This window comes from Ranitomeya variabilis, chromosome 1, assembly GCF_051348905.1.
Source record: "Ranitomeya variabilis isolate aRanVar5 chromosome 1, aRanVar5.hap1, whole genome shotgun sequence".
In the NCBI taxonomy this organism is placed as follows: domain Eukaryota; kingdom Metazoa; phylum Chordata; class Amphibia; order Anura; family Dendrobatidae; genus Ranitomeya; species Ranitomeya variabilis.
In genome coordinates, this window is record NC_135232.1 from 334,203,246 (window position 1) to 334,223,241 (window position 19,996).

A 19,996-nucleotide genomic window follows, 5' to 3' on the forward strand; every position below is an offset into this window, starting at 1 on the left:
AGACTGCCAAATCATGGACGGTGAATTGTTCACAAACTGTATTGTAAATAGTTCGCACCTTCTTAAAGGTGCCCCTTACTGGTTTTACAAGAAGGAGTGCTTTGTGAAGAGACTGTTCCTGAGTACAGCATGGGAGCTCTTGTCTTAACCGGACTTGCAGATAGAGAGAGTCTGCATTACCTCAAAGAGACTTGGTTCCCTCTTAAAGGGAACGTTCACTAGTTGCACTTAAAGTATAATGTTGCCTTAAAAGAAAGTAGATGGTAATAATGTTTTACATAGGAGTAATATGTAGTTAGCTAGATAGTTATAGAGAATGTTTAATAATGTTACTAGAGAATGAGGACAGGAAACAGTTGAAAGCCAAGTTTCAATAAAGTAAACCCGTAGGGGTTAGTTAGTGAAGTCCTCCTGAGTGCCATAGAGAGATGGCTCAGTGATCCTGTACTAAGAAAAGAGGCAGTAGGCCTGGGCAGATAGACAGGCGGTCCTGCATATGAAAAATCAGAGAGTAAAAAGAAAAATGTTGCACTTAGAAGAGAGAAATAAAGAAAAAGTTAATTTATGTTTTAGAGTTTTATAGTAAGCCTTTAGTGGGTTCAGCCTATACGCCCTTAAAGGAAAAGTTAAATTATTGTTCAAAATTTGCACTTAGTAGAATACCTGGCTGGGTAATAGAAGTTATTTATAGTATGCTATTTAAAATATTTAACCATGTTTTGTTTGTAACGTTCAAGAGTCCTCACCTCCCATAAAGGGAAGCACTGTTATAATTACTTGTTCATAGCATTTCAAAATTTGTATGTCTTTTGCTGACATGTATTGTTGTTTTCTTCCCAGTCCGGGAGTACTGGATTTAACCGGGGGGGAGTGCAGCGCCCCAGAGTCCTGGTCGTTGCAGTACTGACGCTCCGCCGCTAAGGGGAGTGATGGTACGTCTGATGGCACTTAAGGAGTTCACCTGACCAGGTATCACAGTCACGCATTACACTTCACATTCTGGCCACCAGGGGGAGCAAAGGGTTCTATGTATTAGGCCACTCCTCACTATCTGGTAAAACTGGGGGCTGGATAGGAAGTTAGTCAGAAGCTGACTGGGTTGGATCCAGGCAACATCCTGTGGCAGAGGGTGTTGCAGGGGAAGATTCAGGGGGGTCCCTGTCAGGGGTGGGATCCTGACAGTGGCCTAGCGAACAGAACAGAACGTTACGGAGCCGCGCCTGCACCCGTTGCAACGGCATCCTAAGAAAGGAAACAAAGCGAGGTTTATTGTGGAGAAGTGAGAAACGAGATCGCAGCAAAAAGGAGATAAAGCCAGTAGGAGTCGTGCGGTAAGATCGAGGCAACATCCTACTGAGGCGCGCAGCCGGTGGCCGGAACGCCGAGGAAGTATTAGGCTCCAAGCAGTACTTCAAACAGCGGCAGGACAGTTAATTTTAGGTTGTCTGTCTCACCTAAATCACCTAAGCAGACATAGGGGGCAATTGTGGGAGAGGGGTGATGCTAGGGTCCCGGAAGAACTCCAGGCCTACCCGTCATACGGGTGCGTCCTATCCATATCATCTGGGGACGGAGAAGAACATCAGATCAGATACGAGTTGTGAGAGAAGAACATCAGGAACAGACACAACAGTTGTGAGGACTATCCCGTGGTGCTTAGCAGGGAGGTACTACAACACACAGGCGCTAGAAGGTAGGCACTGATTTCCACCTGCAAAGGAAACTCTGGATGTGCCTTCGGACCGGCCGGTCTCAGGCAGCCCTGTTAGCAGTACTCTGGATTGCGGATCCTGAAGCCTTCAGTAAAGAGGTAAAGATACTGCAACCCTGTGTCCTAGTTATTCATCGCGACCTGCACCACGCACCACCATCACACCTTTCATTGGACGCCCCTTAGCAGGGTCACGGACCGGGTCTAGCCACCGTGACAACCCCAGGACCGAGACAGAGAGGCCCGGTACCGAGTACCCCGCGGCCCTGCATCTGGGGGCGCTCCAGGTAGACCACAACTATGAGAGTCAAAATGAGAAAACAAATCCAGAAAATCACTTTGTCTGATTTTGCAAGATTTATTTTGCAAATTATGGTGGAAAATAAGTATTTGGTCACCTAAAAACATGCAAGATTTCTGGCTCTCACAGACCTGTAACTTCTCCTTTAAGAGACTCCTCTGTCCTCCACTTATTACCTGTAGTAATGGCACCTGTTTGACCTTGTTGTCAGTATAAAAGATACCTATCCACAACCACAAGCAGTCACACTCCAAACTTCACTATGGGGAAGACCAAAGAGCTGTCGAAGGACACCAGAAACAAAATTGTAGCCCTGCACCAGGCTGGGAAGACTGAATCTGCAATAGGCAAGCAGCTTGGCGTGATGAAATCAACTGTGGGAGCAATAATAAGAAAGTGGAAAACATACAAGACCACTGATAATCTTCCTCGATCTGGGGTTCCACGCAAGATCTCACCCCGTGGGGTTAAAAAGATCACAAGAACGGTGAGCAAAAAACCCAGAACCACACAGGGGGACCTAGTGAATGACCTGCATAGAGCTGGGACCACCGTAACAAAGGCTACCATCAATAATACAGTGCCAGACATGTCCCCCTGCTTAAGCCAGTACATGTCCGGGCCCATCTGAAGTTTGCTAGCGAGCATTTGGATTATCCAGAAGAGTATTGGGAGAATGTCATATGGTCTGATGAAACCAACGTAGAACTGTTTGGTAGACACAAAACTCGTCGTGTTTGGAGGAGAGAGAATGCTGAGTTGCATCCAAAGAACACCATACCTACTGTAAAGCATTGGGGTGGCAACATCATGCTTTGGGGCTGTTTCTCTGCAACGGGCCCAGGATTACTGATCCCTGTACATGAAAGAATGAATGGAGCCATGTAGCGTGAGATTTTGAGTGCAAACCTCCTTCCATCAGCAAGGGCATTGAAGATGAAACGTGGATGAGTCTTTCAGCATGATAATGATCCCAAGGACACCGACAGGGCAACGAAGGAGTGGCTTCGTAATAAGAATATGAAGGTCCTGGAGTGGCCTAGCCAGTCTCCATATCTCAACCCCATAGAAAACCTTTGGAGGGAGTTGAAAGTCCGTGTTGCCCAGCGACGCGCCCAAAACATCACTGCTCTAGAGGAGATCTGCATGGAGGAATGGGCCAACATACCACCCCCCCAGTGTGTGCCAACCTTGTGAAGACTTAGGGTACTGTCACACAGTGCAATTTTGATCGCTACGACGGCACGATCCGTGACGTCGCAGCGATCGTATGATTATCGCTCCAGCGTCGTAGACTGCGGTCACACGTTGCAATCACGGCGCTGGAGCGATGCCGAAGTCCCCGGGTAACCAGGGTAAACATCGGGTTACTAAGCGCAGGGCCGCGCTTAGTAACCCGATGTTTACCCTGGTTACCAGCGTAAACGTAAAAAAAACAAACAGTACATACTTACATTCCGGTGTCTGTCCCCCGGCGTTCTGCTTCTCTCCACTGTGTAAGCACCATAGCCGGAAAGCACAGCGGTGACGTCAGACGTCACCGCTGTGCTCGCTTTCCGGCCGGCAGGCGCTCACAGTGCAGAGAAGCTGAGACGCCGGGGACAGACACCGGAATGTAAGTATGTACTGTTTGTTTTTTTTACGTTTACGCTGGTAACCAGGGTAAACATCGGGTTACTAAGCGCGGCCCTGCACTTAGTTACCCGATGTTTACCCTGGTTACAAGCGAACACATCGCTGGATCGCTGTCACACACAACGATCCAGCGATGTCAGCGGGTGATCAAGCGACGAAAGAAAGTTCCAAACGATCTGCTACGACGTACGATTCTCAGCAGGATCCCTGATCGCTGCTGCGTGTCAGACACTGCGATATCGTAACGATATCGCTAGAACGTCACGAATCGTACCGTCGTAGCGATCAAAATTGCACTGTGTGACAGTACCCTTACAGAAAACGTTTGACCTCTCATTGACCTGTGATGTTTATCAGATAGCATTCGGCCCAATGTTATACTATGGGGCAGTGCAGATCTGTTATGTTTATCAAATTGCACTCGGCCCAATGTTATACTATGGGGCAATGCAGATCTGTGATATTTATCAGATAGCACTCAGCCCAATGTTATACTATGGGGCAGTGCAGATTGGCGTTTTTTTTCCTCATGCCGATTCGGCATGAGAAAACAATCGCAGCACGCTGTGAGTGGCTCTGCAATTCGGACCACCTACACAATTCTACGAGTGCCAGTAAAACATCGGACTGCACTAGGATGTCATTCAAGTGCAGTCCAACATTTGCAGACTCAGACAATGGAGAACAAGGCGAAAAGTTCTCCACACCTGTGCTCCATTCTATTATGTGAGAGAATTAAATCACAGTAAGGTGACCCTCAGATCAGACTCTGACAGAGTTTGAGCCAAGTAATTTGCACAATCGGCCTGATTCTCCCACATGAGAGAACCTACTCTCGTGTGACCCTGGCCTAATGGTGATACCAGGACCTTAGCAATGCTGATTACCTAAATTAGATATGTTGCACACTTTTGCCCTGATTTATACAAACAATTTTACCAGAATTCTGGCATAAATTGATTTGAAAAGTCGCAACATTTTGGAGCAATTCGAAGCTTTGCAAAAATTGTGCAAGTTTTTCGTGCCAGTTTCTCATTTCTCAGCTCTGCCAAAATTGGCAAAACTGGGGTGGGACATATGGGTGAGGCGGGGTATAGAGGAAAAAAAAACACCAAAAATACCATTTCAGTCTCTAACTGGAGTAAGATTTCTGGCACGGTGCATGGAGGCGCATGCCACTCATTAGATGTCCATGTTTCATGATTCAGACATGTAACTCTTCATGAATCAGGAGTGTCGGACTCCACCCCGGTGAGAAAAATCGACGTTCTTGATGAATCGGGCATTTATTTTCTATTTCTCTCCAGACCTCAGTATATCATTACAATGTGCAAATATGAGTCAATTATTTCACTAAAGCAGAGGTTGCTGAAGGTAGATGAAATCCTCTCCATGGTGGTCAGGCACAGTGATTTCTCCCATATTCTGCTTTCTCCTACCAACCAGCTCACCACACAGAGATATGATGAATTGAATTTGTATATGTACAAGCTGAAACACGATCTGCTATCAAAAACAAATGTTTTTTCTTAAGCAATTTGATGAACAAAAGGCAGTTACATAACAGCTTTTAGGATATAGTTACTAACGTCCTCCATGTGGGTTTCAACAGTAATGTATATGCTGTAGCTGCCAGATTAATACGCAACTGCTGAGCAGAAAGGAAAGAAATAACATTCTGTACCTTTCCGTACTGCAGTTACGTAAAGGGCTGACATGTCAGAAGTTTTATCGGTGTGGGGGAAAAGTGTTGAGTCCCCCAATAATCACTAACACCAAGGCACAGAAATGCTCAGGTGGGGCTTGTGCCCATCGGGTTGGGATTAACTCTCCTCAGAGTTGAAAAAGGGATCATCTGCCACTTTGCGTTTGTTGGAGTCTCAGCACCCAGACCCCCAGCCAGAGATGAAAACTTTCCATGGCAGAGAAGCAGGACGAAGGCACATCTGTATGACTTCGGGTTAATGAAGCTGCACACACCAGGGATTACGGGTGCCACTTCCAAAGAAAGAGAATTTGTATGTCCATAAAAAAAGAAAGCGGATTGGCACATACCGTCCCGTGCAACAAAATCCTTTATTGTGGCATCATCATACCAACAGCAGGCAGATTAAACGGTGGAGCTAATAAAGACGACAATCGTTTCACGCTTACATTGCGCTTCAACAGGTCATCCCCGGATTTTGTTGCACGGGACGATATGCGCCAATCTGCTTTCTTCTTTATGGACATAGAGATGAAAACTTTTTTTTTTCAAAGATTGGAAACCTTTCAATACATATTAGACAAAACACAGCTGAACTTACTGATTTCGGGCTACCTGACTATGACTAGAAGATGTTGGGGGAAAGGAGAATCAGGCATACTGAATTGGACCATGCCTGATACTTTGTACCCATTGGTGATAAGTCGCAGCCCATTGAAATAAGCATAGACCCTCAGCTATGTACAGTGCCTACAAGTAGTATTCAACCCCCTGCAGATTTAGCAGGTTTAATAAGATGCAAATAAGTTAGAGCCTTCAAACTTCAAACAAGAGCAGGATTTATTAACAGATGCATAAATCTTACAAACCAAAAAGTTTTGTTGCTCAGTTAAATTTTTATAAATTTTAAACATGAAAGTGTGGGTCAATTATTATTCAACCCCTAGGTTTAATATTTTGTGGAATAACCTTTGTTTGCAATTACAGCTAATAATCGTCTTTTATAAGACCTGATCAGGCCGGCACAGGTCTCTGGAGTTATTTTGGCCCACTCCTCCATGCAGATCTTCTCCCAGTTATCTAGGTTCTTTGGGTGTCTCATGTGGACTTTAATCTTGAGCTCCTTCCACAAGTTTTCAATTGGGTTAAGGTCAGGAGACTGACTGGGCCACTGCAACACCTTGATTTTTTGCCTCTTGAACCAGGCCTTGGTTTTCTTGGCTGTTTGCTTTGGGTCGTTGTCTTGTTGGAAGATGAAATGACGACCCATCTTAAGATCCTTGATGGAGGAGCGGAGGTTCTTGGCCAAAATCTCCAGGTAGGCCGTGCTATCCATCTTCCCATGGATGCGGACCAGATGGCCAGGCCCCTTGGCTGAGAAACAGCCCCACAGCATGATGCTGCCACCACCATGCTTGACTGTAGGGACGGTATTCTTGGGGTCGTATGCAGTGCCATCCAGTCTCCAAACGTCACGTGTGTGGTTGGCACCAAAGATCTCAATCTTGGTCTCATCAGACCAGAGAACCTTGAACCAGTCAGTCTCAGAGTCCTCCAAGTGATCATGAGCAAACTGTAGACGAGCCTTGACATGACGCTTTGAAAGTAAAGGTACCTTACGGGCTCGTCTGGAACGGAGACCATTGCGGTGGAGTACATTACTTATGGTATTGACTGAAACCAATGTCCCCACTGCCATGAGATCTTCCCGGAGCTCCTTCCTTGTTGTCCTTGGGTTAGCCTTGACTCTTCGGACAAGCCTGGCCTCGGCACGGGAGGAAACTTTCAAAGGCTGTCCAGGCCATGGAAGGCTAACAGTAGTTCCATAAGCCTTCCACTTCCGGATGATGCTCCCAACAGTGGAGACAGGTAGGCCCAACTCCTTGGAAAGGGTTTTGTACCCCTTGCCAGCCTTGTGACCCTCCACGATCTTGTCTCTGATGGCCTTGGAATGCTCCTTTGTCTTTCCCATGTTGACCATGTTTGAGTGCTGTTCACAAGTTTGGGGAGGGTCTTAAATAGTCAGAAAAGGCTGGAAAAAGAGATAATTAATCCAAACATGTGAAGCTCATTGTTCTTTGTGCCTGAACTACTTCTTAATACTTTAGGGGAACCAAACAGAATTCTGGTGGGTTGAGGGGTTGAATACTAAATGACCCTCTGAAAAGACTTTTCACAATTTAAAAAAAAAAATAAACAAAGAAATAACATTCTTTTTTGCTGCAGTGCATTTCACACTTCCAGGCTGATCTACAGTCCAAATGTCACAATGCCAAGTTAATTCCAAATGTGTAAACCTGCTAAATCTGCAGGGGGTTGAATACTACTTGTAGGCACTGTATATGGGGGAGACATTACAAATAACTGCAGGCTGAAAGAGCCAATAATTTTCTTTTTGTATGAGAAACATTACTCATTGATGAACTGCATCTACTGTAGCTCAAAAAGTTTAGGCTGGTCAAACTATCAAAAAATGCTTAACCTGTTACCCTTTATGTCTCAACTTTAAAGTGGACCCTTTTTCCTGCAGCTGATATGACATAGGCAAGACTTGGGCGTTAAATTGAAGCCATGCTCGGCTTTTCGCACCAAACCTTCACAATCTTCGCAATGTGGTAATGACATTACTTCAATAGGACCAACAAGGCTTGCGCTTCATAGTCATATTTCCTATCCCTTTATGAATGTTCACTACGTATCTTTGTGGCTTGAGGCTTATATTTCCATAGACAAAAAAAAGCCTACTTTTTTATATTTTTTTTTATATTTCATCACATTTTCAGGTTCTAATAGTACACTGCAGAGTACTTTCTATACTATTTTTGGCGATTTTCGGTAAGTATTACCTTCCATGCTGACCTCTCTGGAGCGTGCCAGATCTCCTTTATTGCCAACAAGAATCACTGGAATGTGCCGATGTGGACGGGCAGTACGTAACCTTAGAAGAAGACCTGGTAGACGTTGGAAACTACCACGATCTGTCACGGAAAATACTAGAAGGAAGGCATCACCCATCTGTAGACAACTGTCTTGCATCCAGGTATGTGGTCCTGACTGAGAGATTAGGGTCACATTGAACAACATACAAATCTGTGTAATGCTAGGTATGGCACATGCTATGCACAATATCATCGTGTGGTCCATGAGCATTTTATATACGCTACGATAAGGGGAAGACTGAATACTGTTCCCCGGGATATTCTATGATTACTGAAGACCAAACACTTTACTGTCTTCCATGGGTAAGTGTGGTGATGAGAGTGTAATAACCAGAGCTATTAAAGAGGATGATACATACATGAATCTTTTCTACATAGTTATCTAAAGAAAAATATATTGTCTTTTAGAGATTATTTGGTAATTATTCCCCATTTTACACGATTAGCCAATAACATATCTTGAAACATTTGTCACTATTCTACTTTACATTTCTTGGGTAACAATGGCATTACAATGTGGTGTTAATCTTGCTACTCACCTGTTCCCAGATGTCATAAACCATCAGTGTGGTCTTCTCTCCATCCACTATTAGATTTCTCTCGTAGGTATCCTCTGTTGGCAACAAAATGATAACTTGATCACCTTTGGTTCTAGCATAAATGTCAACCCTCTCCCAGCCAAAACTACAACACTCTTTAAAAAAAAAAAAAGTTACCTGGATGTTCAGACTCATGGGGGAAAGTATCCTGTGTACCTCCAAATATGCCAGCAAGCATAGTCTTTCCTACTCCACTGTCACCAAGCAACATCACTTTGAAGACACCAGACTCTGGGTTACTGTCAGAAGACCTCACAGAGTCAGAGGACCCAGAATTGACACTTGGCCAGTCCAGCTCATCTACAGCTTGGGCACGCCTCAGCTGATGCTTGTAAGGCAAAGGCATACTACCCCTCCGGCGTGAGTCAGCTGGAAGAGGAAGACTTCCTCTGTGTTGCCGCAGACCTCCCATTTTTTCTATTTTGTTTAGGGTCATGTCAATATCTAGGAAAAGAGAAATCATCAATAATCAACTAAACGTCAAACATGACAGTAAAGAGGCTATTAAAAATAAAAGGTTGCAGCAAATGTAAGAGACCAAATAGCTTTTAGAAATATACATTTTCTTATATTTCCGAAACTGAAAATATAGGGAGGCAACTGCTTCAGTAATGCATTCTTGTCATCTAAATGCAATTACAACTACCTTCCAAGGCTGAAATCGCACCTACATCCTAGAAATGTTTAAGTAAGATTTGCAAATTGATGTGAAGTGCAATTGGTCCATGAAATAAGCGCTAGCTGGTCTAGTGCCCCTCTTTGTATTATGTGACCTTAAGTACAGTTTCAACACATGTAAATATGGTAATTACATAAGAAATAAGCTGCCAAACTGTGTGCAATATTTAAGGATGTAAAGGCGCCTTTTAACAGGTTTTCTGGGAACGATGCTTGGTTAGCCCCTTAATGACTAAGCCAATTTTGACCTTAAATGATCAAGCCAAATTTTAAAATTCTGACCACTGTCACTTTATGTGGTAATAACTTTGGAACACTTCAACGTAGCCCACTGATTCTGAGAATGTTTTTTCGTGACATATTAGACTTCATAACAGTGATAAAATTTATTTAATACGACTTGCGTTTATTTGTGAAAAAGACAGAAATTTGGCAAAAATGTGGAAAATTTAGCAATTTTCAAACTTTTAATTTTTATGCCCTTAAATCAGAGAGGGTTAAAAGTTGACCAGTGATTTCTAATTTTTCCAACAAAATTTACAAAACTATCATTTTATTAAGGACCACATCACATTTGAAGTGGCTTTGAGGGGTCTGTATGGTAGAATGGTGTCACTTTGGGGTATTTTCTAAAAACTGCACCCCTCAAGGTGCTCATAACCACATTCAAGAATTTTATTACCCTTCAGGTGCTTCACAGGAACTGGAGCAATGTGGATTGAAAAAAATTTAATTTTTTTCAGAAAAAAATTTACTTTAGACCCAAATATTTTTTTTCACAAGGGTAATTAGAGAAAATGGACCATAAAATTTGTTATGCAAATTCTCCTAAATATGCCGATACCTTATTTGTGGGGGAAATCTACTGTTTGGGTGCACGGCAGGGCTCGGAAGGGGAGGAGCGCCATTTGACTTTTTGAATGTAAAATTTGCTGGAATAATTAGTGGACGCCATGTTGTGTTTGGAGAGCCCCTGATGTACCTAAACAGTGGAAACTCTCCACAAGTGACACCATTTTGGAAACCACACCCCTCAAGGATTTTGTCCAGGTGTATAGTGAGCATTTTGAACCCACAGGTACATCACATAATTTGATAACATTAAGTTTTCATATTGACTACGTCGTAATTAGTGTTGAGCGCAAGTGCCTGAAACTCCGCTTAGCATCAGGTGCTCAGATATGCACCGAATATCGCGGTTGCTTGAGTGACATGATCATGGCCCAGCATGTTTTGCGGCTGTTAGACACCCAAAAAAGACACACCGAGATCCGCAATATTCTGTGCATACCCGAGCACCCGGTGCAAACTTTTTTTCTTTTGATCACTGTGAAAGGAACCAATAGCAAATATGTCCTATTATTGGAGGGTACCGGCGGGCAGATCTCAGATTTTTTTCCAGGAAAATGAAGCTGGGCCGGGGGACAGATCAGGAGGGTCTGGGGATGGTGGAGGTACCAGGGGCATCATTTCTCTCTCCTGATATGTATATCATGTCAGAAGAGAAATAAATCATTGTAACAGCAGGCACACTTTATTTTTATTTGGGATTGCTGTTATTCATTGAATAACGGTGGTCACATGATCGGGGATAGAAAAATCTGGCCCTGATCATGTATCTGAGACCCCGTAAAGTTTCTGACTCGGGGGGGGGGGGGGGGGCCTTACAGCCTTTTTCCCGATTGCAAAAATGGCGATGTACCCCTTATCGGCCACCTTTTTAATGGGCATCGGCAGTCGTTAAGGAGTTAAAATAACTCTCCCCTGATCCAGCGCTGCCTGTGATTGTATATTGGCTACAGCAATAACGACATGACTACACTGTACATCATTGCTGCAGCCAATCACTAAGCTCAGACATTGGCTGCAGTGGTGATGTACACTGAAGTCACATTTGCGACATGTAAACAATCACTGGAGCAGCAGAGATGCAGGAGTGGAGAGGGAGGAATGTGAGCAACAGCTTTTTTTTTATTTTAACTGTCAGCCAGCGGTATAAAAACATTATTCCCTGAAAACCCTTTTATTGGTCTCTATAATAAACTTAGGACAATGCAGTGACCATCATTATCTACCTTTATTCACCCCAAATAAGGTTTAGTAGAACCTGAAAATAAATCACTCCAAAGTGGCGAGCCCTAGGTGTCTCCTTTCAGTCTAATTTTCTATTCACTGCCTGTTATGATACACTGCTCAGAAAAATAAATGGAACACAAACAACAGAATATAACTCCAAGTAAATCAAACGTCTGTAAAATCAAACTGTCCACATAGGAAGCAACACTGGTTGACAATCAATTTCACATGCTGTTGTACAAGTGGAATATACAACAGATGGAAATTATTGGCAATTATCAAGACACACAAAACAGGAGAGGTTCTGCAGGTGGGGACCACAGACCACATCTCAGTACCATTGCTTTCTGGCTGATTTTTTGGTAACTTTTGAATGTTGGTTGTGCTTTCACACTCGTGGTAGCATGAGATAGACTCTACAACCCACACAAGTGGCTCAGGAAGTGCAGCTCATCCAGGATGGCACATCAATGCGAGCTGTGGCAAGAACGTTTGCTGTGTCTGTCAGCATAGTGTCCAGAGGCAGGAGGCGCAACCAGGAGACAGGCCAGTACACCAGGAGACGTGGAGGGGGCCGTAGGAGGGCAACAACCCAGCAGCATGACCGCTACCTCCGCCTTTGTGCAAGAAGGAACAGGAGGAGCACTGCCAGAGCCCTGCAAAATGACCTCCACCAGGCCACAAATGTGTATGTGTCTGCACAAATGGTTAGAAACCGACTCCATGAGGATGGTCTGAGTGCCCGACATCCACAGATGGGGGTTGTGCTCACAGCCCAACACCATGCAGGACGCTTGGCATTTGCTACAGAACACCAGGATTGGCAAATTCGCCACTGGCGCCCTGTGCTCTTCACAGATGAAAGCAGCTTCACACTGAGCACATGCGACAGACGTGAGAGTCTGGAGATGCCGTGGAGAGCAAGCTGCTGCCTGCAACATCCTTCAGCATGACCGATTTGGCAGTGGGTCAGTAATGGTGTGGGGTGGAATTTCTTTGTAGGGCAACACAGCCCTCCATGTGCTCGCCAGAGGTAGCCTGACTGCCATTAGGTACCAAGATGAGATCCTCAGACCCCTTGTGAGACCATATGCTGGTGTGGTTGGCCCTGGGTTCCTCCTAATGCAGGACAATGCCAGACCTCATGTGGCTGCAGTATGTCAGCAGTTCCTGCAAGATGAAGGCATTGAAGCTATGGACTGGCCCGCCCGTTCCCCAGACCTGAATCTGATTAAGCACATCTGGGACATCATGTCTCGCTCCATTCACCAACGTTACGTTGCACCACAGACTGTCCAGGAGTTGGCAGATGCTTTAGTCCAGGTCTGGGAGGAGAACCCTCAGGAGACCATCCACCGCCTCATCAGGAGCATGCCCAGGCGTTGTAGGGAGGTCATACAGCCACGTGGAGGCCACATACACTACTGAGCATAATTTCCTTGTTTTGAGGCATTTCCACTGAAGTTGGATCAGCCTGTAATTTGATTTTTCACTTTGATTTTGAGTATCATTCCAAATCCAGACCTCCATGGGATATTTATTTTGATTTACATTGATAATTGTTATGTTTTATTGTTCTGAACACATTCCACCTTGCAATGAATAAAAATTTGCAACTGGAATATTTCATTCAGAGATATTTAGGACGTGGTATTTTAGTGCTCCCTTTATTTTTTTGAGCAGTGTATATTCAGGTCTTTGTCTGCCTGAATAAACACATACCCACATACTGTGGGCAGCACGGTGGCGCAGTGGTTAGCACAGCAGCCTTGCAGCGCTGGAGTCCTGGGTTCTAATCCCACCTTGGACAACATCTGCAAAGAGTTTGTATGTTCTCTCCGTGTTTGCGTGGGTTTCCTCCGGGTACTCCGGTTTCCTCCCACATTCCAAAGACATACTGATAGGGAATTTAGATTGTGAGCCCCATCGGGGACAGCGATGATAATGTGTGCAACCTGTAAAGCGCTGCGGAATATGTTAGCGCTATATAAAAATAAAGATTATTATTATTATTATTATACCCGGGGGATTTCAGTTTAGGGCAAGTAAGCCACTGAACAATGGCAGGAATAATGCATACTCATAATGGAGTGAAGGAAGTTCTACCACCTGTAGTGCTGGCAGAATGCTAGTGTACATTAAGACTCAAAAACAGCGGATGGCAAGCTGCAGAGCATGAGTATTAGGACATATTCTGAACATTAAAGACCAGTATGTGCACCAAAAACAGTTTTAATTTGTTGTAGGTGATGAGGGCAACAATACAAGCCTTAACTTTGATTTTAAGAGACATTGCAGGTATGCTCAAAGGGCATACAGTGGGGCAAAAAAGTATTTAGTCAGTCAGCAATAGTGCAAGTTCCACCACTTAAAAAGATGAGAGGCGTCTATAATTTACATCATAGGTAGACCTCAACTATGGGAGACAAACTGAGAAAAAAAAAATCCAGAAAATCACATTGTCTGTTTTTTTTATCATTTTATTTGCATTTTATGGTGGAAAATAAGTATTTGGTCAGAAACAAAATTTCATCTCAATACTTTGTAATATATCCTTTGTTGGCAATGACAGAGGTCAAACGTTTTCTGTAAGTCTTCACAAGGTTGCCACACACTGTTGTTGGTATGTTGGCCCATTCCTCCATGCAGATCTCCTCTAGAGCAGTGATGTTTTTGGCTTTTCGCTTGGCAACACGGACTTTCAACTCCCTCCAAAGGTTTTCTATAGGGTTGAGATCTGGAGACTGGCTAGGCCACTCCAGGACCTTGAAATGCTTCTTACGAAGCCACTCCTTCGTTGCCCTGGCGGTGTGCTTTGGATCATTGTCATGTTGAAAGACCCAGCCATGTTTCATCTTCAATGCCCTTGCTGATGGAAGGAGGTTTGCACTCAAAATCTCACGATACATGGCCCCATTCATTCTTTCATGTACCCGGATCAGTCGTCCTGGCCCCTTTGCAGAGAAACAGCCCCAAAGCATGATGTTTCCACCACCATGCTTTACAGTAGGTATGGTGTTTGATGGATGCAACTCAGTATTCTTTTTCCTCCAAACACGACAAGTTGTGTTTCTACCAAACAGTTCCAGTTTGGTTTCATCAGACCATAGGACATTCTCCCAAAACTCCTCTGGATCATCCAAATGCTCTCTAGCAAACTTCAGACGGGCCCGGACATGTACTGGCTTAGGCAGTGGGACACGTCTGGCACTGCAGGATCTGAGTCCATGGTGGCGTAGTGTGTTACTTACGGTAGGCCTTGTTACATTGGTCCCAGCTCTCTGCAGGTCATTCACTAGGTCCCCCCGCGTGGTTCTGGGATTTTTGCTCACCGTTCTTGTGATCATTCTGACCCCACGGGGTGGGATTTTGCGTGGAGCCCCAGATCGAGGGAGATTATCAGTGGTCTTGAATGTCTTCCATTTTCTAATCATTGCTCCCACTGTTGATTTCTTCACTCCAAGCTGGTTGGCTATTGCAGATTCAGTCTTCCCAGCCTGGTGCAGGGCTACAATTTTGTTTCTGGTGTCCTTTGACAGCTCTTTGGTGTTCACCATAGTGGAGTTTGGAGTCAGACTGTTTGAGGGTGTGCACAGGTGTCTTTTTATACTGATAACAAGTTTAAACAGGTGCCATTACTACAGGTAATGAGTGGAGGAAAGAGGAGACTCTTAACCCCTTCCCGACATTTGACGTACTATCCCGTCGAGGTGGGGTGGGCCCGTATGACCGCCGACGGGATAGTACGTCATCACGGGGGGAGCGCGGCCGATCGCGGCCGGGTGTCAGCTGCATATCGCAGCTGACATCCGGCACTATGTGCCAGGAGCGGTCACGGACCGCCCCCGGCACATTAACCCCCGGCACACCGCGATCAAACATGATCGCAGTGTACCGGCGGTATAGGGAAGCATCGCGCAGGGAGGGGGCTCCCTGCGGGCTTCCCTGAGACCCCCGGAGCAACGCGATGTGATCGCGTTGCTGCGAGGGTCTCCTACCTCCTTCCTGGCTGCAGGTCCCGGATCCAAGATGGCCGCGGCATCCGGGTCCTGCAGGGAAGGAGGTGGCTTACCGAGTGTCTGCTCAGAGCAGACACTTGGTAAGCCTGCAGCCCTGCACAGCAGATCGTCGATCTGGCAGAGTGCTGTGCACACTGCCAGATCAATGATCTGTGATGTCCCCCCCTGGGACAAAGTAAAAAAGTTAAAAAAAAATTTTTCCACATGTGTAAAAAAAAAAAAAAAAAAAATCCTAAATAAATAATAATAGAAAAATATATATTATTCCCATAAATACATTTCTTTATCTAAATAAAAAAAACAAAACAATAAAAGTACACATATTTAGTATCGCCGCGTCCGTAACGACCCAACCTATAAAACTGCCCCACTAGTTAACCCCTTCAGTAAACACCGTAAGAAAAAAAAAAAAAAAACGAGGCAAAAAACAACGCTTTATTACCATACCGCCGAACAAAAAGTGGAATAACACGCGATCAAAAAGACTGATATAAATATCCATGGTACCGCTGAAAACGTCATCTTGTCCCGCAAAAAACAAGCCGCCATACAACATTATCAGCAAAAAAATAAAAAAGTTATAGTCCTGAGAATAAAGCGATACGAAAATAATTATTTTTTCTATATTTTAGTTTTTATCGTATAAAAGCGCCAAAACATAAAAAAATGATATAAATGAGGTATCGCTGTAATCGTACTGACCCGAAGAATAAAACTGCTTTATCAATTTTACCAAACGCGGAACGGTATAAACGCCTCCCCCAAAAGAAATTCATGAATAGCTGGTTTTTGGTCATTCTGCCTCACAAAAATCGGAATAAAAAGCGATCAAAAATGGTCACGTGTCCGAAAATGTTACCAATAAAAACGTCAACTCGTCCCGCAAAAAACAAGACCTCACATGACTCTGTGGAGCAAAATGTGGAAAAATTATAGGTCTCAAAATGTGGAGACGCAAAAACTTTTTTGCTATAAAAAGCGTCGCTGGTTTCACACTTGCGTTTTTGTCTGCAGCGTTTTTTGCACAAAAAACGCATGCATTTTTTCCCTATATTTAACATTGAAAACGCATGCGGTTTTTTTGTACGCGTTTGGTCGCGTTTTCAAACGCATGCGTTTTTTTTCTGCATGCGTTCATTTTCAGAAATACAACCTGCAGTATTTTCTTGCGTTTTTAAGCACATGCGTTTGTTTGCGTTAAAAACGCATGCATTTAAACACACTGAAAAGCCACCCACCACCATCAAGGTGATAAAGGGATCCAAACCCTAACCCTAACTCTACCCCTAACCTCACCCCTAACCGTTTAATGAACATTTTCTGACAGTCATAGTGCCACGTATTTCAGTGCCACGTATTTCAGTGCCACGTATTTCAGTGCCACGTGTTTCAGTGCCACGTATTTCAGTGCCACGTATCACATATTTCAGTGCCACGTATCACGTATTTCAGTGCCACGTATCACGTATTTCAGTGCCACATATTTTAGTACCACGTATTTCAGTGCCACGTATTTCAGTGCCACGTATTTCAGTGCCACGTATTTCAGTGCCACGTATTTCAGTGCCACGTATTTCAGTGCCACGTATTTCAGTGCCACGTATTTCAGTGCCACGTATTTCAGTGCCACGTATTTCAGTGCCACGTATCACGTATTTCAGTGCCACGTGTTTCAGTGCCACGTATTTAAGTGCCACGTATCACGTATTTCAGTGCCACGTATTTCAGTGCCACGTATTTCAGTGCCACGTGCCACGTATTTCAGTGCCACGTATTTCAGTGCCACGTATTTCAGTGCCACGTATTTCAGTGCCACGTATTTCAGTGCCACGTATCAGTGCCACGTATCAGTGCCACGTATCACATATTTCAGTGCCACGTATTTCAGTGCCACGTATTTCAGTGCCACGTATTTCAGTGCCACGTATTTCAGTGCCACGTATTTCAGTGCCACGTATTTCAGTGCCACGTATTTCAGTGCCACGTATCACGTATTTCAGTGCCACGTGTTTCAGTGCCACGTATTTAAGTGCCACGTATCACGTATTTCAGTGCCACGTATTTCAGTGCCACGTATTTCAGTGCCACGTATTTCAGTGCCACGTATTTCAGTGCCACGTATTTCAGTCACGTTTAGGGTTAGGGTTAGGGGTAGGGTTAGGGTTAGGGTTAGGGCTAGGGTTGGAGGTAAAGTTAGGGTTGGGGCTAAAGTTAGGGTTGGGGCTAAAGTTAGGGTTAGGGTTTGGATTACATTTACGTTTGGATTAGGGTTGGGATTAGAATTATGGGTGTGTCAGGGCTAGGGGTGTGGTTAGGGTTACCGTTGGGATTAGGGTTAGGGGTGTGTTTGGGTTAGGGTTTCAGGTAGAATTGGGGAGTTTCCACTGTCCAGGCACATCAGGGGCTCTACAAGCGCGACATGGCGTCCAATCTCAATTCCAGCCAATTCTGTGTTGAAAAAGTAAAACAGTGCTCCTTCCCTTCCGAGCTCTCCCGTGCGCCCAAAAAGGGGTTTACCCCAACATATGTGTTATCAGCGTACTCGGGACAAATTGAACAACAACTTCTGGGGTCCAAGTTCTCTTGTTATCCTTAGGAAAATAAAAATTTGGGGGGCTAAAAATCATTTTTGTGGGAAAAAAAAGATGTTTTATTTTCACGGCTCTGCGTTATAAACTGTAGTGAAACACTTGGGGGTTCAAAGTTCTCACAACACATCTAGATAAGTTCCTTGGGAGGTCTAGTTTCCAATATGGGGTCACTTGTGGGGGGTTTGTACTGTTTGGGTACATCAGGGGCTCTGCAAATGCAACGTGACGCCTGCAGACCAATCCATTTAAGGCTGCATTCCAAATGGCGCTCCTTCCCTTCCGAGCTCTGTCATGCACCCAAACAGTGGTTCCCCCCCACATATGGGGTATCAGCGTACTCAGGACAAATTGGACAACAACTTTTGGGGTCTAATTTATCCTGTTACCCTTGTGAAAATACAAAACTGGGGGCTAAAAAATCATTTTTGTGAAAAAAAAAAAGAATTTTTATTTTCACGGCTTTGCGCTATAAACTTTAGTGAAACACTTGGGGGTTCAAAGTTCTCAAAACACATCTAGATAAGTTCTTTGGGAGGTCTAGTTTCCAATATGGGGTCACTTGTGGGGGGTTTGTACTGTTTGGGTACATCAGGGGCTCTGCAAATGCAACGTGACGGCTGCTGACCAATCCATTTAAGTCTGCATTCCAAATGGCGCTCCTTCCCTTCCGAGCTCTGTCATGCGCCCAAACAGTGGTTCCCCCCCACATATGGGGTATCAGCGTACTCAGGACAAATTGGAAAACAAATTTTGGGGTCCAATTTATTCTGTTACCCTTGTAAAAATACAAAGCTGGGTGCTAAAAAATCATTTTTGAGAAAAAAAATAAAAATTATTTTCACGGCTCTGCGTTATAATCTGTAGTGAAACACTTGGGGGTTCAAAGCTCTCAAAACACATCTAGATAAGTTCCTTAGGGGGTCTACTTTCCAAAATGGTGTCACTTGTAGGGAGTTTCAATGTTTAGGCACATCAGGGGCTCTCCAAACGCAACATGGCGTCCCATCTCAATTCCAGTCAATTTTGCATTGAAAAGTCAAATGGCGCTCCTTCCCTTCCAAGCTCTGCCATGCGCCCAAACAATGGTTTACACCCACATATGGGGTATCAGCGTACTCAGGACAAATTGCACAACATTTTTTGGGGTCCAATTTCTTCTCTTACCCTTGGGAAAATAAAAAATTGGGGGCGAAAAGATCATTTTTGTGAAAAAATATGATTTTTTATTTTTACGGCTCTGCATTATAAACTTCTGTGAAGCACTTGGTGGGTCAAAGTGCTCACCACACATCAAGATAAGTTCCTTAGGGGGTCTACTTTCCAAAATGGTGTCACTTGTAGGGGGTTTCAGTGTTTAGGCACATCAGGGGCTCTCCAAACGCAACATGGCGTCCCATCTCAATTCCAGTCAATTTTGCATTGAAAAGTCAAATGGCGCTCCTTCCCTTCCAAGCTCTGCCATGCGCCCAAACAATGGTTTACACCCACATATGGGGTATCAGCGTACTCAGGACAAATTGCACAACATTTTTTGGGGTCCAATTTCTTCTCTTACCCTTGGGAAAATAAAAAATTGGGGGCAAAAAGATCATTTTTGTGAAAAAATATGATTTTTTATTTTTACGGCTCTGCATTATAAACTTCTGTGAAGCACTTGGTGGGTCAAAGTGCTCACCACACATCTAGATAAGTTCCTTAGGGGGTCTACTTTCCAAAATGGTGTCACTTGTAGGGAGTTTCAA

General features: G+C 44.3%; 1 protein-coding gene across 3 annotated transcripts in view; it reads right to left on the reverse strand.

The window, feature by feature from the left end:
- The window catches only part of REM2 (RRAD and GEM like GTPase 2), a 52,679-nt gene that overhangs the window by 6,562 nt on the left and 26,121 nt on the right, over positions 1 to 19,996 (reverse strand). For all 3 annotated transcript variants that reach the window (XR_013224178.1, XM_077299157.1, XM_077299162.1), the window contains exons 2-4: positions 9,008 to 9,334; positions 8,831 to 8,904; positions 8,199 to 8,406 (exon numbers count right to left, since the gene is read on the reverse strand). Coding sequence is in view for 2 of the 3 variants with exons in the window: in XM_077299157.1 (XP_077155272.1) it covers positions 8,199 to 8,406; positions 8,831 to 8,904; positions 9,008 to 9,326 (601 nt within the window). In the remaining variant the exon portion in view is untranslated. The remainder of the gene's footprint in view (positions 1 to 8,198; positions 8,407 to 8,830; positions 8,905 to 9,007; positions 9,335 to 19,996) is intronic.